Source organism: Pteropus medius, unplaced genomic scaffold (assembly GCF_902729225.1).
Source record: "Pteropus medius unplaced genomic scaffold, Ma_sr-lr_union100, whole genome shotgun sequence".
Classification (NCBI taxonomy): domain Eukaryota; kingdom Metazoa; phylum Chordata; class Mammalia; order Chiroptera; family Pteropodidae; genus Pteropus; species Pteropus medius.
Genome location: NW_024352787.1, coordinates 2,097,991 through 2,125,019, shown reverse-complemented (window position 1 = coordinate 2,125,019; position 27,029 = coordinate 2,097,991). Strand labels below are relative to the sequence as shown.

The following is a 27,029-nucleotide window of genomic DNA, read 5'->3' as shown; positions in this document are numbered from 1 at the left end:
TTTACAGGTCAAGGAACACCAAGGCTTGCCAGCAACCACCACAAGCTAGGAGAGAAGCATGGAACAGATCCTCTTTCACAGCCTTCAGAAGGACTCAATACTGGTGACATCTTGATTTCAGACTTCTAGCCTCTTGAACTATGAGAGAACAAATTTCTGTGGTTTTAAGCCATCTAGTTTAGGATAATTTATTATAGCTGCTCTAGGAAGCTAATACACTGGGCATTGTATAATGGACTCATCCCAATATTATCAACTTGTTTAGAGGACTGTCACTTTACTTGCTTTATCTACTTACTCTTAGGTAAAAGCTCCATCTCTATGAAGCTACATGTTAACTTGTACACCTTATCCAGTAGAGATGCACATAATTTGTCTGGTAATAAGGATAACCCTAAAAGCTACAATTTTATTGCCCTGTAGGACATTAACCTCAACATGGCATTGGAAAAGAGCTGTATATATACCCTGAACTTCCAGAAATGTGAACAAGTGTGTTCTAGAGCAAATTAAGCCTAAAACATCGCTAGAGGCAAAAATGACAAAAGCGAAGCTGCCTACTACTGGCACATAATGAAAAGGCGGGGTTCTTTGGAAAAGATAGTAATGCTGGGAAAAATAGAAGGTAGCAGGAAAAGGGGAAGACCAAATGTGAGCTGGACCGACTCCATAAAAGAAGCCATAGGCATGAGGCTGCAGGAGCTGGGCTGCTGAGGACAGGACAGTGTGGACATCACTCATTTTCTTAGGAGATAAAGATGCAGGTTTTGAGAAGGAGTTTCTGTAATTCTTGATTTACACCCTAGGCCATATAAGAGCAAGAGAGTGAACTGGTTAAATCATGATCCTTTCCCAGCCAGGCTACCTGGCCTTGAATCCCGCCAAGCTCTACCACATAGAGAGTTACTTAACCTCTCTGTGTCACAATGTTCACATCTATAAAGGGGGTGGGGGGCAATAATAATAGATCTACCTTATAAGGTGTTCTATGGACCAAATGAATTAATATACATGATGTTCTTAGGACAGTACTGGCACAGAGTTAAGTTCTATGTGTTACTTTTTTGCTGCTTCTTCTGACATCACACTGTTTTCTCCAGTCGTTTCAAGACTTAAAGTTTAGATTCAAATATAACTATATAGCCTACACAAGTTTGTTTGCTTAATTTATTATTACACATCTAGTGTTGAAAATGCACATTAAAATGAAAATTTATGGAAATACTATGTAAAATATTATGCTTTAAGATTAAGCAAATAAAACTGTTTAGCATTTCTCTCCAAGGACTTTCATATATTTATACTGAAAAATATCTACACTTGGCAAATATTGATTGACCTACAAAAGTTCTCACCAACTCTTGAGAAATCTGGGAATTCTAAAAATAGAGATGATCATGGGCCTCTTGAAAAGAGGAAAACTTAGAAGAAATAGAAGTAAGTAGATAGCTAATTTAAAGGTAGAGTAGATAGCTAACTTGTTGAACTTGGGTGAACAGATGAAAATATAAGTATTATATTTATCCCATTCCAATCCACTTTTTACTTTGCTGCCAAAAAATTAAACGATACATGAATGAGAGGTTTATATTCTTTAATAGCCTTAACTTTAGCTCAAAAGAGAAAAAGGATCTATTCCAACCTGCACTCTGGATTACATTTTCTGATTAGCTCATCTTTCGAAAACCAACATAGCTATCTGCTCTTTTAGGAAACATGCCTTAGCCTAGGATTTCTCAAACTATCTGTGGTGAAGACCTAGGTTTTTATTTCTAGTTCATCATAGACCAACACTTATTTGAAATATAGTAAAAGTAAATGACAAGAAAAATAAAATTTAAACAAAGACACAGAAAATATAAGTCAAAATTTGTTATTAATAAGTTCCCCAGGAATTATCAAATTGCTACAGTTTCTAATGACTCGGAATGTCTATACTTACCTCATTGCAGGTTGCAGACCAGCAACAAACATTTCATGGTTTGGCATGGCCTAGGAACCATGCTTCTGAGCAGCACTGCTCTGCCACACTCCCATTTTCCTCCCTTCTGCAACCATACCAGCTGAGCCTTGGGCACATTCACAAATCCCTAAAAGTTCCTCTATCAGACCCTGATTAACTTGATTGTAACCGTTGGTTTATTTATCTATTTCCTCTATGCTTCTATACCTTATGCCTAAGGCATGATCCATTTAGCTCGAAACTTCAGTATCCAAGAGAGTAACTAGGAGATAACTGGCATTCAGCAAAATTTTTTAAATGAATAGAGGTAAGTAAATAAATTATTAGCCCATTGTTTAAGTAAATCCCATTTCATATACACAAGAGCATTACGCTATTTGAATCTGCAAAGTAGACATTTTTACTCAAGTTTAAGATTTTAAAATTAAAGAACACACGTTTTAAATATCGAGGAAATATAATTTGCTACAACTGGCATTGACAGGAATTGCAGAGACATTTTTTGTAGGACAACATGGTTGGGTTTACTACATTTTACTCTAGAGTATGGAAAGGTCAAGGTAAAAAAGTATGGTGTGGCTGCAAATGATGAGTTAGTGGGCAAATACATCTGAATATCTGGGAAGTTCAAACCCATGGATGTACCATGATTAAATTACATGATTACCTATAGGATGTGGTACAATGTGGTACAAGTCTTATTATACTAGAGCCTGCCCACAAACACTTTCTCCACTCACTTGTCAGGTGGCTCTATCTCCGACTTGCCTTGAAATTCCCCCATTGGTGTACTCTGCTTTAGCTCTGGCAGTCATTGTTAAGTGCATGTATGTTACTTGGGGCGGGGGCGGGGGGTGGCGCAGGCTGATATGGGTTAGAATAAATGCCTTTCTCTCGTCTCAGCAGCAGATATCAAAAGTTGTTGGAGCAAAATGAGCCTTCTGAGCCTTTGGAGGGTAACTGCTTTCATCTGGTTCAGTTGCAGATTTTATGGAAAGAGTGGATGAAATGTTTTGGCTTCTGGGAAATGTGTACAAATGGGGTGCATTGCCATTTGTGAGAATAGAGCCCTCCTCTGGAGTTATACAGGACACAGCTCTCACAGATGTACACAGCATCTCTTGATTTGGAGGATTCTGTTGATGTGATCCCCTTGCCCCTGGGAAGAGTGTTAAGTGTAAGGGGACTCTGAGGTTTCCTTCTTTCTTGTCATCCCAGTTTGAAGTTCCATCAAGGACAGTATGTGCACTGAATAGCAGCAACATCCTCCATGGTGTATCAATCACAGACTAAAAAGTGGCGGCTGGGCAAGGGACGCACAACAGCTGTCCTCAAGAAATTATGTACTTGCCTCCCAAAAGGCTCAAATGGCTCATCTCCTTCCAATAGCTTTTGAAACCTGCTGCTAAGAGAAAAGGAGAAAGTATGGGGGTGGGAGGGTGGAGAGACAACATTACCATCTTCTTGGTTCCAGTTCTTTCCAGCCCAAAGTATCAACCTTGTTGGGCATTTTAGAGTTCTTTAAATCTCCAGCTACATCCCTAAGTTGTACACCTAGTCTTGGCTCCATTAAAAAACATACTGGTTGCTTGACCCTGGACCTCTGAGCATCTTTTTCCTCATCTGTAGGATGAAAATAATGATAGTAATAGAAATTTCTGAGAATTTTTTAAAATAACATGTGCAAAGGGTCTATCACAGTGCCTGGCATTCACTAAGCACTCAACCAGCATGCTTTCTGTGTGTGATGGTAACCCCAGAGCTCCTGTCTAAGGGGCAGAGGCCAAGAGGTGGGGGTGAGGGTATGGATCAGCAGCAGGGAGGCATTCTCTGCATCTTATGCTTCTTATTAAACCGTAAGATTGTGAAAGCCAGAATCAGCACCACTTATCTTTATATTCTCCACAGAGCCAGCCCTGTTTTGATCATGGCTGACTCAGCAGTTTACAGAATAGAATACCACTGTGTTAAGTCAGGAGATTCCAATTGTAACTCCAGAATTGCCAATAATATGCAGAATGACTTTTAGAAATGTACTTCTCCCAGAGAGACATTACTGTTTCCTCTGTGGTAGGCATGGCAGCTGCAGGGGATACAGTAGTTGAGACAGACACCGTCCTTGCCTCTAATGATGGAGACAGACTTTATATAATGATCGCATGGTTACTTACAATTTTGATAAAGACTATGAGAGTATATACAGAGGGGTCTAAGGATGTTTGGGGAGATAATTCAGGGAAGCCTTTTGTGAGAAATTGACATTTGAGCCAGAGACTTGAAGGGTGAATTAGAATTAGCCAGCTGTCACAAAGGAGAGCAGAAAGGACTGCTGCAGATTTATGTGAACAGCCCGGGATGGAAAGGAGCACAGCACACTGTAGGACTATAAAAGGCCAATGTGGCTGAGTTTAGGAAATGAAGGTGACGGTGCATGGGATGATTCAGGAGCAGTAGGCTAAGGACAAGGTCATGCAGCAGCATTTTGGCCTTCAGTCTAAGAGCAATGGGGAACAGTGGTGTGCCAAGCAAGAGGACCCACAGTGAGAGTGAATCAAATTGGAGTTAGGGAATAAGGAGTGCATTATCCATAGAGAATGCAAGAACAATAGCAAAACTAAATAGAACTTTTTATTTTCACCATGCACTGGCAATTCTAATTATGTCAATCAGCAATATGCTAGTAAATGTTAACAACTGGTTCCCAGGAGAGAACCAGTTATTTATATATATATAAATATATATATATATATATATATATAAAATGTTACTGATATAAAGGATGTGTAGCACACAGTTTACAAATAAAACATTTATTGCAAATTCTCTATTGCAAATTCCATATAGTTGATGGATTCTCATGAAATGCTTTTGTAGATTTTTGCTAAAGGCTTGCACCTGTATCCAATTGATGCTTGTAATTCAACCGTGATTTCAGAAATGGAATTGCATCTCAACCTACTCTTTTCTCAATAAACTTATTGTCATTCAATCTAATATGTGATCTATTAAACTATTTCTCAAGCTTGTACAAATTAAACCCATTAAACTAAAATCTTTCAGTTTTAGCACTAAGCATAACACATTTTAAGTTTAATCTGCATCATTAACATTTTCTCCATTACTTTAAGTCTAGAGACAATTGGCAAAACAACAAATCAAACTCTGATTCATAATGTTTGTCACTTTCTCTGGTGTATATAATTCCACAGTGGTCTGTTGCAATCTACCAATGTGATATCACTGAATGTGAGTTAGGAAGACACAGTAGCACAGCATTATATGCAGCAGTGGAGATGGAAAGAAGTGGACAGATTCCATAGACTTTTAGCAAGTAGAATCTGGTGATTTGTTAGATGCCAAGAGCAAAGGCAGAGTTCGGGAAATACTGGACCCATCACTATCACAGGGAGACGTGAGGAGAAGCAGGCAGTGAAAGCATACATCTCTTGGGGGATGTGTTCCCTTCGAAGTGGTTGCGTGACACAACCAAGTGGAGAAGCTGAATAGGAAGGTAGATAAATGGGTTTGGACATGAGAGAAGTAAGGATCAGAGTTGTAAATTTGGGATATATTGATTGAAATCTTGGCAGTGGATTAAATCATACAGGGAAAAATTGTGGCCTGAAAGGAAAGGGCTGAGACCTTTACAATGCTATTTGGAGGTCATCAAGAAGCAGCTAAGCAAGCCAAGAAGGGAAAGCAGGAGGAGTATCACTATCACCAAAAGAAGTACATGCGTTAAGGAAAAAGAATAAATTTTGCTGAGAGATCAGGAAAAATGATGGAGAGTGTCCTGTGGATTTAGTGATTGTGAGTGTTATTGGTGATCACAGGCAAAGGCAGTTTCAGTGGAGTGTGGAAACCAAGACGTGAATGGGAGTTGGGAAACGAGAAGAGTGGAGGCAGGCAGCTTCAGCTGAGAGTAGCAGGGAGGCTGGGTGGAAGCTGGAAAGGTACGGCGGCTACAGGGAACCTTGGGAATGGTTAAATGCTGATGATAACACGGATTCAGTCAAGAGGTAGCGGTTGATGTTAGATTGGACTCTGCAATACTGGGGAACAAAAAAGAGAGGCAGGCCAGAGAGGGGAAGGCTGTAATGTTCTCTTTCAGAGGTAGGTTTGGCAGCAAGTGGAAAGTGGATAAACTTTCCCAACACACCTCTTGAAGCAGGAATAAAGTAATCTGAGAATGTAGGTTGGGCAGGGGGGTGAGGGGGGGAGGCAGGTGGCAATCCAGTTGAGGGTAGACGTTTAGGGCAAAGTGACTATTAATGAATGAACGATGGATGGCGGATCTGGACAGGAGAAGCGCCACAGCAGGGTTTTGGGGTCAACAAGAGAATGAAGACCCTGGGCCGTGAAAGAGGATCTGCTGAAAACAAAAGCCGGGGCCGCCGCGGACTCAGATGGAAGAAAGCAGTCTCAGTTCTGTTCTGAGAGGCAGAAAGTGGACAGACACATTTGAAGTAACTCCTCCCAGACAGGAAGAAGGCTAGAGTTCTGGTTGTTCCGATCCACCTCCTTTTCCTGCAGGGAGGCTGCAGTCCTTCCACGGAGGGTCACGGACAGCGCAAGACGCGCGAGACAGGCCAGGAAATGGCCTGGGGCTGGCAGACGACAGGAAAAAGCACAAGCCTGTGGTGGCTCGCGAAGAACCGCGAGGTCCTGTTCCCGTAGCCCGCCTCGCAGGGCCGGGCTGAGACCGCCTCTTCCCGCCCCGGCCCCGCCCGGACTCCGCGGCAACAACACCGCTTCCTCTTCTCCCGCCGAGGCGGTCCGACCCTGCGCCGCTTTCGCCGCCGACTAGCGCCCTCAGTCCTGACGTCACCGGCTCGTCAGCCAATGGTCTGAAGAGGGTCTGGCTGCAGCGTGAAAGAGACGGCAGAAACAGCCAATGGCCACGAGGAGGGGGCGGGCCGAGGCGGGAGTGTGAGTGAGCGCCCGCACGCTTGGGGAGCTGCGGGCGGTGCGGGCAGCGCGCGGCGCGGTAGGGGGCGCGGCAGGGGGCGGGGGGGCACGGCGCGGGTGGCCCCTCCCCTTGCCCAGCTCCCGGCGGGCAACCAGAGCGGCGGGAGTTTCCGCGCCCGGGAGGGAGATGCGGCCGCCGCTCGGGCTCCTTGCAGGTAACGCGCGGGGCGGCCCCTGCAGGGCCGAGCGGGGCCGAGCACACCGCGAAGCGAGCAGAGTTGGGCGCGGAGCGGACGCGGGGTCCCCGCTGCTGCCGCGTCCCAGGCTCCGCGGGCCCGGCGGCGGCGCGGCTGGAGTAGTTGGCGCTGGGACCTGGACTGCGGCCGGGGCCGGGGTCGCGGCAGACGCGGACTCCGGGCACCCGGGTGTAAGCAGCACGCGGGACAAAGGGCGAGGCGTGGAGGGTGCGCTTTCCGCCTGCCCGCGCCCCGGGCTGCAGCTCCTGCGCTCCCTCTTCCCGGAGCCGTGGTCACCCAGCCTGCCCCAGCTGTGCGGGCGCTCACTCGGCCCTGAGCGCACCCGGCGCCTGCGACACCTGGTCTCGGGGCGCCGCGCCACCCCACGCCTGGCCGCAGCGCCGGCAATGGCTTGGCTCAGCCGGGCCGCTTGGCCGTCTGCCCTGGGTTAAGGCGGTTCCCCTGCCGCGCTGCGAGTGACAGCTGCTCCGCGTGGCTGCGGAGCAGAGCCGCAAGCGAAGCGCGTGCCACCGGCCGGGGCGCCGGGGGTCACCCCGCCACTTCCCTGCGCGGGCTTGGAGTTTGGGGGAGCTGAGCAGGTGGCGCAACCGCAGCTTCACCCTCTGCGAACTCTGTGGGGCTTCTGGGCTTGTTGATGTTGTGGTTGTGGGCTGTGTGTGTTTTCTTTCTTTTTTAACCACACACAAAAGAAAGGAGGAGTTAGAGGAAAGATCTAGCCAGCGCGTTGTGAATTTCACACTGCTCTTTCCCTGGGAGTGCAGATGGATGAGGAGAATTCCTTGAGAAACAATTACATTAACGACTGACTGGATACCCTCCCTGTTGCCTCTCCCTATAGTCCCGACCGCGCTTGGCGCGCCCCAGATGAAAGTGGGGTAAAGTGATGCAGACCGACTTCGATGGGAAAATGGCTACAAGCTAGTGAGCTGGAAACTTTCTGGGACAGTGTAACTGTGAATGACAAGCCAAACACAGTCGTTTTTGCTGTAGGCAGGCATGGCCTTCGTGTGTCACTGAATTAAAAAACGGGAAGGCGATCACAGAAAGAAGATAGCACTTTGAGTAGCATTTTTCCCCCTCGCTGCTGCGAGGTGGAGGGAGGTGGAATTGACAGTCGCCTTTACCTTGAGGGCCCTAAGGGAGGAGCAGTCAGCTCACGTCTCCAGATGCTGGGTCAGAAACTATCGAGTTCTTTAATCTGTTTTCCAGAGGCACTGTCTCATCTCAGCCTGGCAAAGGGCAACTGGTGTGTGAATGGGTGGTTACTGATGAGGTAGAAAGGCCATCCTGAGGCCCGCAGGCCCTTCAATGCATGTGGAAGAATATTCTGTAATAGATAGCTGCTGCTCATTTGTCCAGGTTTGATCTGCCATTCCTGTTTCCTGCAGTCCAGGCTGCCCTCAGCTGTCAAGCTGTCACTGGTCCTGGGGGTTTGTTTGTTTTGAGGGAGCAGAGTGAGTTCCTTGTTTGAGGTCTTTTTGACCTTTTCATTGATGATTGATTAATTTGTTTTAACTCCTTGAAAGTAGAGGTTTGAGAAGTTGAGAATAAAGAAACTTCTGCTTTGTTCCAAATTCAACGTACTGGTAAGGCTGCTTAATTCCAAACACGGTGTGAAATGGGCACAGGAGTCAGATAGTGTCAGAGCACCAACTTTATCACTGGTAGAACTGGTGAGAGCGCTGTTTAGACTGAGCCGAGTCTGAGACCACAGTGCGTTTCCTTCTCACTCCATGTGTCAAACTTACCATCCAGCCACACCCAGGAGCCAGGGCTCCCAAGCAGGACATCACCTAGAAACAAGGAATAGGGCCTTGCAGCCAAGGGCTCATCATGAGAAAAATAGAACATGTCCCTTTCTATTTCATGGCCTGCATGATGACCTATGTTTGCATCTGTAATTTGGAGTTGACCAATGGTTTATCCTTTCACTGGAAAAGAAAATAAGGCAGCAGGTAGTAGCTGGAATCTGTCCTTCCCCTTGCCACACTTGAAAGCATGCATTTACACGGGGTAGAGAAAGTCAAGAGACCAGCAGTGAAAGTTGTAGAGCATTTCCCCTCTCCATTGAAAATCTGGATTTCTTTTTAGCATCATAAGATAATGTGTCCATTGACTATTGGATCTGTCCACATTCATGCAGATAGAAGCTTATCGAAAAGATGCTTGTGATCTCAGATGGCCTGTTTGGCTGACTTACTGATTCCATAACTTGGGGTATTCTCTTGGGAACCTGGAAACAAATGCATCCAAACTGCTTTCCCTATCAAGGGGTCTGGGATTCTCGTTCATCTCAGCATGAAAGGAATGGGGACAGGTCTCTGACTAGAGAAGACAGCCTCAATACCAATAAACCAAATACTAAAGGAGATTTTTAAAAGAAAATAGTTCTGAGCCTGTGCTTGCACCCTCCTTGAAGAAAGTACTTATAATAAAGCTAACCTCCCCTGGGCATTTATTAAAGCCAAACAGTGTTTCTAAGCACTTTAGGTGAATGTCTTGTTTAACCCTCCTCACAACCATGTAAGGTCGGCACAGTAATCATCCCCACTTTAAAGATGAGGAAACTGAGGCCCAGAGGGGTTAAGTAACTTCTCCAAAAGTACATAGAATTGGAAACTGAGCATTTGACCCAAACATCCTGGTAAATCCAAAGAAAGCACCTATTGAGGGTATGGTGGGAATGGGGACACACAAAATGTGATTTGGGGAGGTAGTTTGGTATTTGGGCAAATTCCAAGGCGGGAAGCTGTTGGGCATGCATGCTTTCAAGTGTGGCAAGGGGAAGGACAGATTCCAGCTGCTCCCTGCTGGGATGCTATGCTTTGCAGAGTAGTGCTGGCAGTGGACTCTGAGAGGATAGGTGACACATACAAGGCCACAGAGCTAAGTGGCAAGACTGAGAGACAAAAATTTCTGGCTTTAATATTTTGCCTGTTTGGAAGAAAAGCTAAAAATAAGTGTATATTTTCAAGCTGACTCTTTCACCAATATTGAAGGTTATATCCTCACCTAAAATAGCTTCTCCTTTTCTTTTGGATCCCTTCTGGGTAGATAATTGTCCCAAACCAGTTAGTCTACAGTGTTCTCTCCTTCTGTCTATCTGTATGTGAACCACTAACCTGGCCATCGATCTCGTACTCTGCCTCATCATCTCTATTAAACTTTCTCCCAGATTTTCATCTGACTAGCATGAGTGTCATGAGTTCTCAGAATCAGAATCATGTTTCATACCCCACCCCCTACATATAATGCCCTAAGACCCATTGATGAGTATTTCTTGGTTTTTCTTGATTAGACAAAGATGGTAACTTTTTTTTTTTTAACTTTGTAAACTGGTGCCTGGACTATAAAAAGTGATTTCCTTTATGGGGTTGGTAAATATAGCAATCCATTAAATCAGTGTTTTTCAAGGACAGTCCAGCATCAGACACCCAAGGGTTTCCAATTCGGGAGGTTGCAGTTGGGCCTGGGAGAATCTGTGTGTGTCCCAGGTGACTTTTCTGCCCACTAGAGTTGAAAAACCACAACTTAAAGTTTTTAATAAGCGCATCCTCTAAAATCTCAGCATAAATGACTGTCTAACTCTTATTCATTTAAGTAAATGTGTCCCCTGCAGAAACATTCCTAACAATGCACTGATGAATATTCATATCATGTTGTTTTTCTTCTAGATTTCTAACCAGCATAATGCTGAAGCCAGAGGCTGGCAGCCTGCAGTTTTCACAATGGCCGAGTTGGAGGCCGATTTGGATCACATCATTCCATCTTCGGTTCTTCCTCCTTTCTGGGCTAAGTTAGTAGTGGGATTTGTTTCCCTCCTGTGTTTTGCACGTAGCTATGATGGAGATTTCGTCTTTGATGACTCTGAAGCTATTGTTAACAATAAGGTTTGTATCTTAATTTTTTTTTCTAGTAAACTTAACCACTTGCCTATATCTCAAAAATGATCTAAATTTGTGTTGAATAACTTTCTATTAAACTTGTGTTAAGCTTAAACTTGTCTGGGCCCCAGTTGTGCTCCAGATTTCCCACCTTGTTTGCCTAGCATCTCCTTGACTTAGGGCCCCTTTTCCTGCTGGCAGCAGAGTCTCCAGCCCCCGCCTAACTTCATGCTTTACCTCCCCATGTACCTCACATGAGGCCCTATTCCAGACACGTATCAGAGAGACTGTTATTCTAAGATTACAAGGCAAGGGCATTGCAGACTAAGTATTTCAGGTTTTGTGACAAAATTTTCAGAACTCTAGGCTAGAACTATTCCCCTTCACCCCCATAACTCCTCAAAATCATGCATTTTGCTACAGTGATGGATGAGTCTGATCACCCGCCTAAAGATCCGTCCTCAGCAGCAGGCAGCAAGCTAGCTGCTTCTTTGTCCTTCACTAATAGCATCAGGACAGCCTGCTGACAGCTGTTGAAGGACGGGGAGTGTGCTGCCTGTGGATGATGCAGTTCCTGCTCATTTCCTGTTTGGAGACTCAGATTTGCTGAATTCGCAAAATCCCAGCTGGTTTTGCTCATCAGTGGATACTGTATCGGTGCAAGAAAAATGATATTCCGTTTCACTCACTAACTAGAGATAGGGGAAGAAGAAATAGATTTGTGAGAAGGGAAGAAAAAGATTTAAGGGTGCTAAAAGAAAATCAGAACAAGAAACTTGAAGGCAGGGAGGGCCTAGAGGAGAAAGAACGTGGAAATGACACAGGTTAGAGCTTTTGTTACTAGTTACTCAGCAGATATTTTATGTGTGTCCCTTAACTAGTGAAGAGAATTTGAAGGCATATACTAATGCCTGCCCCTCTCTCTCTTTCTCTCTCTCCCCCCGGCCCTTCTCCCACACTCCCTCTCTTAATGCAACTATAGAAACTTTGTAACACTGTTGTTGAATAATGCTCTTAAATTTTTGAAGTCATGGATTCTACCAAATGAGTCATTTTCATATTGACAATGTTAGAAAAAATTCTCTATGACAGACATTTTTTTCCTGCGGGGGCAGGGGAAATTATTGTATTGCAGATATTTTATTTGTAATATATTGCAGTTGATTTTCTCTATTTTAATGGTGCAAAACAGCATTATTGATGCTTGTTTTTCATTCAAGTTCTTCACTTGTAATTTTCCTCAGGTTCATCCAGCAGTTGTTGCAGATGTTTCTGTTTCGACTTTTTTTTTTTTTTAACTATGCTTACAATAAAAATAAGTAAGTTTGTAGCTATAAGTAACTATGTCACATTCCTGGCTTAATATCTACAGAATTGCTTTTCTAACAGGGATTGAGGATATGACTTTTGAAATTTCATTCTTTATTTTATTGAGAGTTTCTTGATTCTTCCACTTTCATTAAATAGAAAACATATAAAATGTTAACTCAGAAGAGCTATGTGGAAGAACTTTGGTGAGTGATGCAGGGGAAAACATGAGTTCTCTTGTATATGGAGTACCCTGGTGTATGAGTGTAATTCTCTTTCCTTCTGTGTGGGGTAAGGCAGATGAAGCCATGTTGTGGCCCTACTGTACTTTGTCTTGGCAGTGTTTTGTAGAGTATCACACTGTGCCCCTTTGTTAACTTGCTAGCCCTCCCTTTCTTTTTTTTCCTGTTTAATGAAAGGCACTCCTCCATTCATTGGCACTGTGCCTACAGTAATGTGAAACAGCCTGTTATTGGGTTTTATTGGTGTTAAAGACTGTTTTCCAGATGCTTGCTTGTAGTGTTGAGTTGCCTTCTTTCATTGAGATGATGATTTTCTATGAGACAGTGGAGTTAGCAGGAATTTCATACATAACACATCTTTCTCATAAATTATTATTAGGAAAAAATTGACCTTTCTTCCTGTAGCATGCCCTGCTCTGTGTAGGCTACACCTAATCAAATATTTAGAGCTTTATTGGTGTTCATTTTCTGCTCAAATGAAGGGAAAATCCTTTGCCCATCCCCTTCACAACTAAACAAATACTCCTGAGACAATGCAAAAGAAACTGGGCTTCCATTTTTCTGAATAAACTCAGTTAGCAAGTGGATTATAGAACCTTCTGCAAATATCTAATAGACTTGTAGAGGGGGTTTGTACACTCAAAGCCTCTGAAGTTGATACTCAATGGATGTGAAATCTACCCTCAAAGTGGTTATCAGGTGACCAAATTTGCATCTCTTTTCTCAAGCCTTTCCCTTTGAGTCATGAAGCACTTAAGTAGCTGGGACTCACTGAACTCCACTGTGTGTCATGGATGCTGGTTGCTCTCTTGGGCCGGCCATGATTTGACACACTTCCTCTATTCCCCACTTTCTGGTTGTTATAAGCTGCAAAACCTTTCTAGTTTGAATGCTTTGTTCTGGGAGGAGAGGGAATGGTCGCAGTGTTTTTAGCAGGGGCAGGTAGAATAAGCTGACTTGCATTTTGTAGAGATCAATATGAAAACATGTCAGAGGGTACAGTAGAGGCCTGGCTATATCCTGGGTGAGTGATGATGGTGGCCTGGCCTAGGATTGATGGGAGAAATGGTGAATAGAGACATGAGGAATTTTAAAGAAGAGGATATGGCGAGGGCTTAGATATGGGAGGAGGAGTCATGACTCCTTTGTTCTGTATGTCCCCTGATTGTATTCCTGCAGGACCTCCGAGCAGAAACTCCCCTTGGGGACCTGTGGCATCATGACTTCTGGGGCAGTAGGCTGAGCAGCAACACCAGCCACAAGTCCTACCGACCTCTCACCGTGCTGACTTTCAGGTGAGGTATGGCAGTGTGGGCTGTATGGGAGGGTCACCCAAAGCTTGTGCATGATAATGCACTGGGTTATACGTGACAAAGTTCCCAGGGTTCATGAGTCAAGTCAGTGGTTCCTAGGGAAATATAAGCCACTCACCTATATGGGTCTCCCATATAGGTTGATAATTTCAACCATTGAGAGTTAGTCACAGGAAGACAGAGAGGATATGCACAAGGAAACTTTATTACAAGGCTCACTTTGGCAGTACAGGTGCTAAAAGTGAAACAATACAGAGGTTAGCATGGCCCCTGTATAAGGATGACATGCAAATTGGTGAAGTGTTTCATTTTGTACAGTTCTTGGAGATTGGACCCTTTGCTGATTAATACTGAGGAAACAATATATATCAAGGCAACATATGGCATTTAATGAAATTATGTTTTTTTTTCATGACAAAAAAAGTATAAATCTTTCTACTGTTACCAAGTCAATAGGCAAAAACAAAATGAAGCTTAAAACAGTCTCTGCCCTCATTAATCAGAGAGCCATTTGCATTAAATAGATGTATTCACTGCACAGAGTTCCCATTCATAGCCATTTCTTGGATGCATTAAATACTTGTGTATAGATTTCTCAAAGAAGCATGGAAATGATGAATCGGAACCACTGGTAACTGAAAAGCAATCAGAAACAAGAACCCCTGACAATGAGAAAGTGTTTCATTGTTCAGAAGGCTGGTGGACAAACTATACAGGAGTACTTTTTTTTTTTTTTTTTTTGGATAAGCAAGTTATGACTAACTTAAATCTAGGTCCCTATGGGGTAGCCTTGAGTAATGTATTATGTCTTTTTGGAATGCAGTCTTGCTTTTTTTTGCACTTAAAAAAAATTGTCGAGCCTTCCTTTTGCTTTCCTTCTCCAAGTATTTTCTGTGCCACACCTCTGAGATCCCCATATCGTCCATTTCCCCCTCTGCAGTTAATTACGTTCTTACCTTTTCTTTAATCTTCTGAGCTTGACAGGCATTATTTATCTCGTGGTATTTTACCTAAGTTGCACAAAGTCTTCCTCTTCTCCTTTTAATATTTTCACTCACCAGCCTTTTCCTTCAGACGATTTGCATTTTATTTCACATGCTTCTGAGCATCTGTTGTGAGCACCCTTTGTTTGCTCCAGGGTTAACTACTATTTGTCGGGAGGCTTCCACCCTGTGAGTTTCCACATGGTCAACATCCTCCTTCACGGTGGCGTCTCCGTTCTCATGGTGGATGTCTTCTCGGTGCTGTTTGGAGGCCTTCAGTACACCAGTAAGGGCCGGAGGTTAAACCTGGCCCCCAGATCATCCCTGCTGGCCGCACTGCTGTTTGCTGTGCATCCGGTGCACACTGAGTGTGTAAGTATCGTCTACCTGTGGCATCTGCACTCGTGTAAGGACGAGAAGCCGTCCATATGTCAGTTTGTTTCCTAAAACAGGCTTCCTTTCTATGCTTATAGAGCTGTAGAAAGTATACGCTGCTATGCCCTGCCAGACATTTGAAACAATTGTTTGTAGGTCCATTAGGTCTTTCATATGGAAGCATGAAGAGTCTCAGATTGGTGAAGACTTTATAATGATGGTACGGTATGATCTCTGGTGATACTTTCTGTTTTGCTTATATGACCACACTATAAAGGTATGAATGTTGAATGTTGCCTGGCTTTGGGGTCTAAAAGCCAGAGGCTAAGATTACCTTTCGTCAGCAAAGGGTCTGATGCAATTTCCTACATTAGGTGAGAGATTTATAATTTGCAAAATAATTTCTCATACTATCATGATTGCCACAAAGACTCTGGAATCAGATGGAGCAACATAACAATTTCCACTTCACAAAAGAGGAAATGGCCTTGGAAGACAAATAAAGGACTTACCTTTAGTCAGTCATGTAGCTGGTGGATGTAGGGATATACCTTAAAGTTTGTTTGTCCGAGGTCTGGTCAGAAGAGTTTATATATAAACTGTGATCAAATAGATTTTGTTTCTGTGTGAGTTCTCTTATGGTCTAAATGTTCTTTGGGACCTAGAAATAATATATGCATTGATCAGAAATAAAGGAATTTCTGGCAAAAGTACTGATTTACTGTTTTGATCCTTATCTAACTTTATGTGATCTTAAAAGCAAAACAAAATATTTGAATTATTAACCAAAGAAATTTTTCTAAAATTCTGATTTTAAATATTGAAAAGTTAATTTATAGAAGAATTTGAAATGCCAACAAGTATAACTGGATGAGTGTATTCGTGGGTGCACACATACGTCCCAGATAAATGCAATCTGGGAACATGTTAACTGCAAAATTTTACATTTGAGATATTTAAACATAAGCCAAGGGAAGTTTAGCTATAGGAGAAAAAGGGAATATCTGAAATTTTTTTTTTATCTCCTCCATTCCATGAAAGCCATTCAAATTCATATTGCAAGGAAATATTATGGGTCATTAAAAATTAGCATTCCTAAAATAGATAATCTGTATGTTCACCTTTCATTGTTTTGACAAATAGTATTCAGTTTCCTCCTATCTACACCTTCCTGTTATTTCTCACTATACATTTAACCCCTCTTTAAAAATGAACAAAGAGCAGGACCACCCAGGGAACCAGTTGGAAGGAGAGTTCCCAGGGGTTTCCAGGCCCATGCAGAGGAAGCAGCCCTGCGCTCTGGGCTGTAGGCCTGGCCAGGGTCTCTAATAACAGCCCTGGGCACAGCATCCCCACTGCCCACCCCACCGAACATGATCCTAGATGATGATTGAGGATCTTGTTGCTTCCGTTTACATTTATTATGGGAAAGCAGCGGCAGTGTAGGCTCCTCCAGGTTTTAGTAGTGTAAACATCTTTGTATTAACATTTATGTGTTTTGTGTCTTGACACTGAGACTGTTTTTGCTCACTGCAAATAAGAACCTACATTTTCCAATGTTCTGGGTAACCAGCCATTGACTTTGCCAAGACCGAGGGGTTCTGGGACACAGAACTTTCCTTTTTAAAATGGGGTCAGTCCCAGGCAAACTGAGATGAGTCAGTCACACCCTATAGACTTCCCACCTACCAGTCCCCAATTGGTAATTAAATAATTGTAATTAGGTGTTTTTTGCTTCTCAACTGATATGAAAGTCTCTCATTTTCAAATATGCGACCCCAAATTACTTTGGGGTATTTGTAGGTGTATAAAGCCTCTGACAGACTAGTCACCAGAAGAGGAGAAGAGAGCTAAGGAAGGGGGTTTCCAAGCCCCTTGTCTCATTGGAGACCAAGATGGAGACCTCAGAGGTTCCCTGAGGACACCAGTGCAACTGTAAGTTTTCCTTGTCTTCAGAGAATTGGTGAAGATTTCAAGTTACCTGAATTCAGGTATCAAAGAGGGCAGCTCAGGCCTCCTTAGTAATTTTGCCCATCCAATAAACCCGGAGTTTAATACTGAAGGAATTGGATGGAGAAACATTCTCCCTATCCCCTTTCCCTACTTCCTTCTTATGGCCCCTGTGCACATTGTTTCTAGCAGAGAAACAATAATTGCCACCTGCTTTATGGATTTGGGGCAATTGCAGTGATTTCTCCAGAAAACTGTGGGGGAGGAAGAAATTTTTCTCTACGTTCTAGGTTCTTTCAGCTGGTCTAATAATTAAATCAACATGAGATTATATGTTAATGAGAAAATGACCAAATTTAATTATGTACATACATACAGGAACCCTGCATGTGTAGGAGAGTCAGCGATTCCACATACATGAGAGATTCAGAGACGGAAAGGAAAAATGAGATATATATGGCATCCTGAGCCAAGGAATGACATAAGATGCCATGGGGCTTCTTATGAATGATAAGAAAAACGGATGCTGGGTAATTAGAAGTTTGCCCTGCCCTCTAGATAGATCATAAAAAGTTATTTTTGGTAATAACTCATTATGGTCATGGCTTCCAATTTAGATTCTTCTAGGTAGTTAAGGAAGGAGCAGATGTTTCTCCTGAGCCCTACTCAATTGCCTTCAGCTCCAGATAATCCACATTCCAAAGTGACACATGTTGGGGAGGTTTGTTCTGGACTTCTTCAAAAATCCTGATATGAGTATTTCAGGTTATTTGTAAGGGGGAAAAGATAACCTTTGTAAAGAACGTTGCCTGAAAGTAAATATTATACAAATGTTAGAAAGGAAAAATGGTCTCTTCATACTCATGCCTATTACCCAAACAGATGTGATGCCTGCTTGGATAGCCTGTTACAGTTTTTTTCTATGGAATCTCTATAATTTCTGTGCCAAAAATTCCTTGTAAGTACTAACTGCTGTTTTTACTTTAAAACATGCACCATACTTTTTAAAGCTTATTTTTCTTTATGTCAAACAATGTAATGTTCATTGCTTACGACTTGGAAGTATCTTCACCAATTAGCCAAATGTTTGTTTTAAAAATAAGTTTATGATGTTTAACATTCATTTTAGTGCAAATCCTTCACTGCACCCAGATAAGAAGTGGTTTAGGCTGGCTCTTTTGGCCCCTGTTCCTGGTATTTATCCAAACAACTTCCTTCCCCTTTACTCATTTCAAGGAACCTTGTTCTCTGACCCCACCCTCTGCCCCAAATCCCTTAGCCCCTGTTCCCTATTTTGTCTTTTGTAAGGGTTTGGGATTCTGGACCACGCTCAGACCTTGTAGGAAACCACAGCTGGAAGAAGCCCCTCCTTTCCCTCTCATCATCCTGGCAGGAGGCCTACAGGACCAGCTGCTTCCTCCATCACTCACCAGGCTGCTACAGAGCCTCACCCTGATCTGTGTCCTTTTCCATTCCTTTCTCTCCTTGTGTGTATAAAAGCATGCTTCAGGATTCATGAAGGGAACTAACAATGAGTCAGCACCTACTGTATGCCAGGCTCTGTTTGGTTTTGCTGCATCCCTGATTTTAGTGCATCCCTGATTGAGTTACAGACCAGAGAATTCAAGAACTCTCATTGCATATTCACTTCATTCATGAAAAAATTGTACAATTTAACCTTCTGGCATACTGGTATACTTGTTCCAGACCTGTTGAACCTTTGTCTCTAGCATTCTTCTTGGGAGGCTTTTTCATACGAGTGGCAGTCACAGATTGGATTCATCAGCTTGTTCAGCATTAGCAAATGTGTGACACCTTGGGTTGCCACATGTATCTGCGTCAGCAGTTCACGATCAGAATGGAAATCACCTTCAGCATTTCATATCTAACCAGTGTAGTGGAAAACTACTCCTAAAAGGCTTTCTTTTTAGCTGTTGCTTGTACATACATTTGGGAATTATAGCAGTTATCTCAAGTTCTAGACCAAAAGTGATAAGGAAATCAATTGTAGGATAAGACCACGGGGATGCTACATGGTTACACAGATTATTTTAATAGATGGCAAGCGTCTAATGAGGTTTTTGTTTTCTGTTCCTAAGGAAGTTTTTGTATTTCCTAAGCGTATGATTTGTTTAAATTTTTTTTTAATGTAAATTTTTTTCTTCCCTTCTTTTAAGGTTGCTGGTGTTGTCGGCCGTGCAGACCTCCTGGGTGCTCTGTTCTTTCTGTTATCTTTCCTGGGCTACTGTAAAGCATTTAGAGAAAGTAAGCATGATATTTGCCTTCTTAGTTTTGAGATGGGAAAATATTCATTTATATAAGTTTATCACTTTGAGGGAATGTGGGTCAAAAGATGTAAGCTCTCTGTAGATATCTTGTTTGCTTGATTGCTTTTTTAATAATACAAAGTTCATACATCTGCGTTCACATGGGAGTGTCCTGTTGGGTGGTGAAACCAAGAGTTTTTGCTCTTGTTACTAAAGTTGTGATTGATTTCTGTCATTTCATTTCCAGCAAAAGTGTAGGAGGACAAAACTATTGATTCTTTTTTTAAAATTAAAACCTCTTAGAGAAAAAAAAATAGAAAAATGCCCAAATGTATAGCTGTGAATATGCACCTGGACTGTGAGGTTTTTGTATTTTCGTTGGAGTGGCACTAATACTTACAAAGAAAGTCATTATTGTTGAAGTTGAAATGACAAATGTGGCGGGGGGCGGGTTGTATGTAGAGGGATTGCCTGATTATTAGCACCATTTATTGAGATACAGCAGAATCCCTGTGTAACTCTACTCATTATATGGATTCTGATCATGTCCAAGTCAAATCATACCCTCCAAATGGTTTATCATGGAAATTGGATTGATACATTTAGCTTATATAGCTGTTATATATGCTAATTCCAGCAAGTTATACATTGAATTTCTGTATCTGAAGAAGTTAGAGGTTTATGGACTGTAGAATTCTCTTTTTATAAATCACAATCAACTGTTTATATTTTGGCATGGGGAGAGAGGAGAAGAAGGGAAAGTGAGAGAGGTGATTTCCTGTGGAATGCTTGAGTAGAGCGATTGAAGTGGAAGCAATTGTACTTTGGCTTTCTTGTGCCTTTTCCACAGTGTTTCTCAAAGCTTAGGTGTATTTCTGGGCTGCCAAGGCCTTAACATTATTGTCATATACTGATGCTTACATTTGATGTCTTGATGTCTCCTGTGAATTAATCTCTTATTAATGATGAAGAGCAGACCACTCATTCAGGATTTTGTGTGTGCTGGGGCTCGCGAAATAGGAGAGCTCGGGGGCGTGAGCAGGGACCCACAGGCCAAATCCAGCCCACTCTCTCATATGGCCCACAAGCTAAGTATGATTTTTACAGTTTCAAATGGTTGAAGGAAAAAAAAGAATAATTTTTCGTGACATGTAAAAAGTTACATGAAATTCAGATCAGTGTCCATATATAAAGTTTTATTGGAACATGGGCACACCCACTTGTTTTCATTTTGTCTATACTGCTTTTACCCTACAATGGCAGAGTTTAATAGTTTTGATGAGGTCATCTGGACTGCAATGCCTAAGATACATACTGGCCTGATCCTTTACAAAGTTTGTTTACTTCTGAGACAGATGATTCACAGAATAGCTGTCACCATCTGAGTAGTTCCAAACATTTTTTGTAGCAACTATTCATAAGGGTTTCCAGCAGGAAGTTTTTTACTCATGAACATAGATGATTGCTATTAATATAATAGCTGCCATTTAGTGACTATCTGCCGACATATGTCTATGTTTATTTTTTTTCTAATTTAATTATGTGACAGTATTTAAGGTAGGTGGAATTACTTTCCCATTTTCCAGATACAGAACTAAGAATTTAAGTAGCTTTCCCATAGTCACATAGCTATTTATGGCAGAACTGGGTTCACGCTTGTATCTGTGTTACTAACTTCAAAGGCAATGCCAACTGCAATTGTGCTGGTCTGATTCCCTGTACTCAGGGACTGTGAGGCAAGCTTCTCAAAAAAATCATTAAAAATAGTCAGGAAGTACATTCACTTCTATTAAATTGTTAAAATGTTAGATGTGATAATGACATCACAGATATGTTTTAAAAATAACCCTTTTCTTTTAGAGATACCTGCTGAAATATTTATAGATGAAATGGTATGATGGCTGGGATTTGCTTCAAAATAATCTGAGAAGAGGCAGAAAGTGTATAAGAGCATAGATGAAGCCAGACAGGCCAGGAGTCAATAATTATATAAGTTGAATGACAGAGACATAAGGGCTCTTATATTGGCATCTCTACTTCTGTTTTTTGTTTTTTTTCTAAGAGGTATCTTTTTTTTTTTTAATAGCCAGGTGAGTCATCAGATTAAGAATCAATAGATTTTTGGTGACTTACTTTTTTAATCTTTAAAATATTGTGTTCATCTAAGACAACCAGATTATATATATTTTAAGCCTTTTTTTCTTTCCAACATTACAGAAAACCAGTGACTATTTAATGATTTAATAATTTTGTTATGGAATTGTGAAAAAAAATTTAAAACTAAAATGTAATAATATAATTTAGCATTTAAACATGAAAAATTTTAAGTATTAGAATAAGTAACTGGAATAAATTTATAAAATATTTGATACAAAAGAACATAGGCAGTATAAAAATGTCATTAATAAAATGAACATCTGTGAACTCATCTCCCAATTTAAAAGAAGTCACCTTTTCTGAAATTAAACAATTTCAAGATTCCTGCTTTCTCACCCTTCCCCTACTGCCTCTCATCACTAACCCTTTGCCCACATGGGATCATCCCTGAGGCCTGAGATTCTTCCTTCTCCCTGAGTTCTCTCTGGGTTTGGGAGACAACCACTTAGAAGGCCAAACAGCATCTGCTTCCTTTGCTCTCATTCCCTACAACTCCCAGGTAGTGTCAGTCCCCAAAATAAATGTTAGTAAGGCTACTTGCCTTACTGCTTGCTCTCAAGGATTCTAGAAGAGCTTCTAAACAAATTTACCTTTCAAGAAATGCTATCCTAGGATGAAAATAGCATACAGACTAGATTCTTCTCTTGTGATTTTTTTAATGTCTTAGAAATTAGTGGGAGTTCCCTTAGCAGACAGGAAAACAAAGAATTAATTATGTTATTTAAATTTCAGTAGACTTTTTTCCTGTATTTTTGTTGTGGTAAGATGTACATAATATAAAATTAACCATTTAAACCATTTTTAATTGTACCAGTTCAGTGGCATTAAGTTCATGCATATTGTTCTGTAACCATCACCACCATCCATCTCCAGAACTTTTTCATCTTCCCAAATGAAAACCTATTAAATAGTAACTCCCCATTTCCTCCTAGCCCCAGCCCCTGATCACTGCCATCCCACTGTCTGTCCATGAATTTGACTGTTCTAGGTATATCATATAAGTGGAATCATGTGATATTTGTCCTTTTATGTCTCGTTATTTCATTTAGCATAATGTATTCAAAGTTCGTCTACGCATTTTGTTTGTCTATGCATCTGTCAATGGATATTTGGGTTCTTTCCACTTTTGATGATCATGAATAGTGTTGCTGTAAACATGTGTATAACCAATAAACTTTAAAAAGCAATAGACAGCTTCCTTTTAACCTTTTTTTTTCTCCTCTATAAAAAGACCTAGGCAGGACTGAAAACTCTTCTAGGACAGGCTGTATTGTTTTGATGTTCTAGGTATTTATAGTTATATGCCCAGAATATCCATATAGGACCTATCAGTAGTTTTTGAGAGTAGATTGGGAAGGGCCTGTGAGATATTTTAACCCACTGCCCTTCCTCCATCCTGCCGTGTACAGGTTGACCACAGGGCTCAGGTTGTATGTCTAAGAGCACATGTTCTCTCAAACACACGTGACTCTACAAAAACACAGTGAAAAGGTGACCCCGCTGGCCCAGACTGTGTACCATGTTCACCCAGGACTCATTTATACCTAACCATTTCCCACTCCAATTTATTATTATTTGATCTTACCCAGATAAAACCACCACTTTTCCTGTGACTCATCATTTTTCTGACACAGCAGGGAGTTTGGGGACAGCTGAATAAAACAGCTTCAAGTACAGAGAATAGTGGTAGTGACTTTTCCCAAGACCAAACGTTAACTTAGCAATAAGGCATGTCCAGCTCTTTCGGGGGCTGGCATTTCCCCACCTATAATGCCTATAAAACTCCCAATAGACACATGGCCCCCAGAGATCTGGCAGGGTGAGGAATTGCCCCTGCCCTAGCCTCAAAGAACATTCAGGGCCTTGGTGTGGCTATTCTATAAGATTGTGAGTGGGAGAGAGGGAGGGGGTCCATTTACTTCCTCCCTGTTCTGTTTATTACAAACCATGGTATCTCGTGTGCTTGTCAGTTAAATCTAAATCTGCAGTTCGGTAGGATTACAATTTATCAGTAGTCTTATTTTTCCTGAAGAAAATTAAAAATTCAGTCTGTTGGATTTTCTCAAAGATAACTCTAAAGTTTCATGAAATATCATTAATTTTAATGTATCTTTCTCTTCAAGTAACTACTCCCTATTCTGAATGAATTCCAAAGACATCGGAAGTGCTTTTTGAAGGTAGTACTAAATATTGATAGGTTGAACATATGTGGGACCCATTGTTTAGGAGGTATAATAAAACCTCATTAATTCTAAAGATTATTCTTATAAAATAATGGGAAAACTATCAGGAGACTAAAAATTCTTCTATCAAGTGAATCAATACATTTATTAGCCTCCTTTAATATAGTTGTTCTCACAACTATATTAAAACTAAAGATATTTTATATTGTTTTCCTGGATCCTTTTGCTAACCTATTCTCTGTTCCATTTCACATTTATATATATTCTGATATATATATATATCTTTTTAATTTATTTGTAAATTATAAAATTATTTCCAAGAGCCATCCATAGGAAAGATAGATTTTTGGGTTTGTTTGTTTGTTTTTTTAATGAAGCCTTTGGAAACTAATAGCAAGGTAAAAGTGCTTAATGTGTGATGGTTTTTCAATTAATACTTTGATTCATGAGAAATTAGTGAAGTATATTTCAGTATTAGTGGAACTCTATTACCTGTTAGTAGCATTATAATTTTTTTGGTCCAGTAGCATTCTTTTAACATTTATAGTATGCTTACTTTAAAATTGGAAAGAGACTTTATAAAGAGATTTTTATAGGCCTTTAATGTTAAGGATGCAAAAGCTTTCGAGAAAGCTAACTTGAAATATTTAATGTTTGCACGATAGCAGTGGTAGATTTCGCTTCTGTGAAAACCCTTTTAAGAATATGAATAGATTTTCACTTGGTTGAAGTTACTTAGAACAGTTAGAAGACACATGGATGGATACAGAAGCCTTTGAAGAAGCCATCCTGTTGACCTCTTGTCTACAGGCCGCCCGACCTTCCCAGGTTCTGTTTTTCTGTTCACTTGAACCCTCTTTCGGAAAGGGAAAGAGTAACTTGAAATGGAACCTGTGGACCCGCCTCCAGACTGGGATGGTCCTTTGCAGTCACCGACAGCTTATTTAGTCTTTGGAAAATAAAAAGCTGTAGGAGGTTGCCCCTCTACATGCATCCGGGCCTCAGGGTTTTGACCCTGAAAGTTATTTTTGGCCACAGACTTTTGTGTCCTTTCTGTCCTCTGACTGTATCCACCTGCCTATGCAGGCTTTGAGTTATAAATCAGAATATTTTTTCTTAGGAGTTTAGAGTGGATGACTGAAAACACCCATCCCTCAAGTTGCACTCACCATCATTTCGAGTTGATTTTCACTGCTATTTCCAGTTCCTACTCCTGTTTTCACAGGCAACCTATGAAATGATTGATCTCTGCCTGCCAAGCTTGTCGCCGGTCTGGAGGCGCAGAACAATGTGGATTCTTAAGAGAGGGACTTACACTCAGTGATTAGCTTAGTTGGGGGAAGACCTGTGTCCCACACATAAGGCAGTTCTCTGACCCTTCCCCAACAGGGTTCTATGCCCTGAGCCCTACTGGCTGTAACCTCAGGACCCTTAGAGCAAGACTTTGTGACTATATGTCCAGCCTTGTCCCTATTGCTCCACTTGGCCGGGCAGCATCAGAACAGCCCCTTCACTCTGCATCCACACTCTCCTCCTTTTCTCCCCTCTCTCTAACAACTCCCAAATCCCCCTTTGTCTCATTATTCCCTGGACTAGAGCTGACGAAGTCCAGTGGGGCCTTCCTTCCCTAAAATCCGTTGACAGCAGCACAGTGTTTTCAGCAACTCTTCTGTTTCAGATTTTCCATACTTTTTTTTAAACATGCTAAAAATAGAAGCTACTTCTTTGTTTATAGATAATAATTCTCTGGAATAATTCTTAAACATCATGTTAATGTGCAACTTCATAAATATGGTGGTGGCTAAGAGTCTTTTTTAAGAGGAGCAAGGTTTTCACAAACTAATAATACTTTCACAGAGAAGAAGCAATAAGAACTCTATATACAAAAATAATTCTGGTTAAGGAATTCTTGATAAGACACTGCTTCTGATTCCGTTCTAAAATACCATAGAGGCTTATCAGTTTTGGCTATTCATTCTTTCACCAATAATTAATCAAACATTAAGGGCATTGCTATGAACCAGGCCCTGTGTCCAGTGTTATGGATACAAAAACTAGAAAGACACAGTTCATGCCCTTAAAGGGCTTAGAGTCTAGTATATTTTGATTAAAATGAAGCTTCTGATATTCAGAATGCTCAAGGAGCAGAATATTCTGGTTTACCATACTTCCCTGTTAACCTTTCCCTCCCTGTCCCCACCTCACAGCAGGCACTTAATAAGTAACCCCTTCTTTTCATGGTGCATTTATACAGAATAGATAACTATGACCTCTGTACTGCTAATTTCTTTGTTTGCCCTGGAATATAGTTTACTTTTTTATTGAGATGTAAATAACATAAAACATATTCATTTTAAGCTTACAACATAATGATTTGATATTTGTAAGTACTGCAAAATGATTACCATAGTAAGTTAACATTCATCACCACACATAGTTACAATTATTTTTTTTGTGATGAGAACTTACAAGATCTTCTCTCTTAGCAACTTTCAAAAATGCAATATAGTATTATTAGCTACAGCCACCATGCTGTACATTATAATCCCAGGACTGTTTTATAACTGGAAATTTGTATCTGTTGACCATCTTCATCCATTTTGCTCACATCCTCCCACCCCCGCCTCTGGCAACCACCGATATGGACTCTGTGATTTTTTTTTTTTTCGGATTTCTCATAATAGTGAGATCATACAGTATTTGTCTTTGACTTATCTTAGCATAAAGCCCTCAAGATCCATCATATTGCCACAAATTGCAAGATTTCCTTTTTATGGCTAAATAATATTCCATTGTATGAATATGCCACAGTTTCTTTATGCATTCATCTGTCAGTAGACACTTCCATTGTTTCCGTGTCTTAGCTACTGTAAGTAATGCTGCCATAAACATAGGGATATAGATATCTTTTTGAGATAGTGATTTCATTTCCTTTGAATAAATAGTAAGAAATGGAATTGCTGGATCATGTGGTATTTCTATTTTATACTGCTAATTTATTTTATTTACTCTCTATTAAATTTCCCTGAATCCAGTAGAGAAGAGCCCTTGATACTAATAGACATTCAGCTGTATATATTTTCATCTAGACTTTGAGATACCTTAAGAAATAGTCATACATTTTTATTTCCCCCATCTAGGCAGTGTGGACTGTACAAAAAGCCGTGGTAAACACGTGTCATGGTAATGATGATTCCTTGTTCCCGTTGCTCATGTCGTCCACATGTTTTTAAGTGTTC

The 27,029-nt window shown here is 41.2% G+C and overlaps 1 protein-coding gene and 1 pseudogene across 1 annotated transcript in view; both read left to right on the top strand.

Moving 5' to 3' along the window:
* The first annotated feature begins 6,929 nt into the window (after window positions 1-6,929).
* TMTC4 (transmembrane O-mannosyltransferase targeting cadherins 4) overlaps window positions 6,930-27,029 on the top strand; it is a 57,036-nt gene continuing 36,936 nt past the window's right edge. Inside the window, exons 1-5 of the mRNA XM_039849554.1 lie at window positions 6,930-7,086; window positions 10,803-11,018; window positions 13,742-13,857; window positions 15,014-15,230; window positions 19,361-19,448. Coding sequence (XP_039705488.1) covers window positions 10,857-11,018; window positions 13,742-13,857; window positions 15,014-15,230; window positions 19,361-19,448 — 583 coding nt within the window. The 5' untranslated portion in view covers window positions 6,930-7,086; window positions 10,803-10,856. The remainder of the gene's footprint in view (window positions 7,087-10,802; window positions 11,019-13,741; window positions 13,858-15,013; window positions 15,231-19,360; window positions 19,449-27,029) is intronic.
* Window positions 14,091-14,190, top strand: LOC120592074 (uncharacterized; annotated as a pseudogene).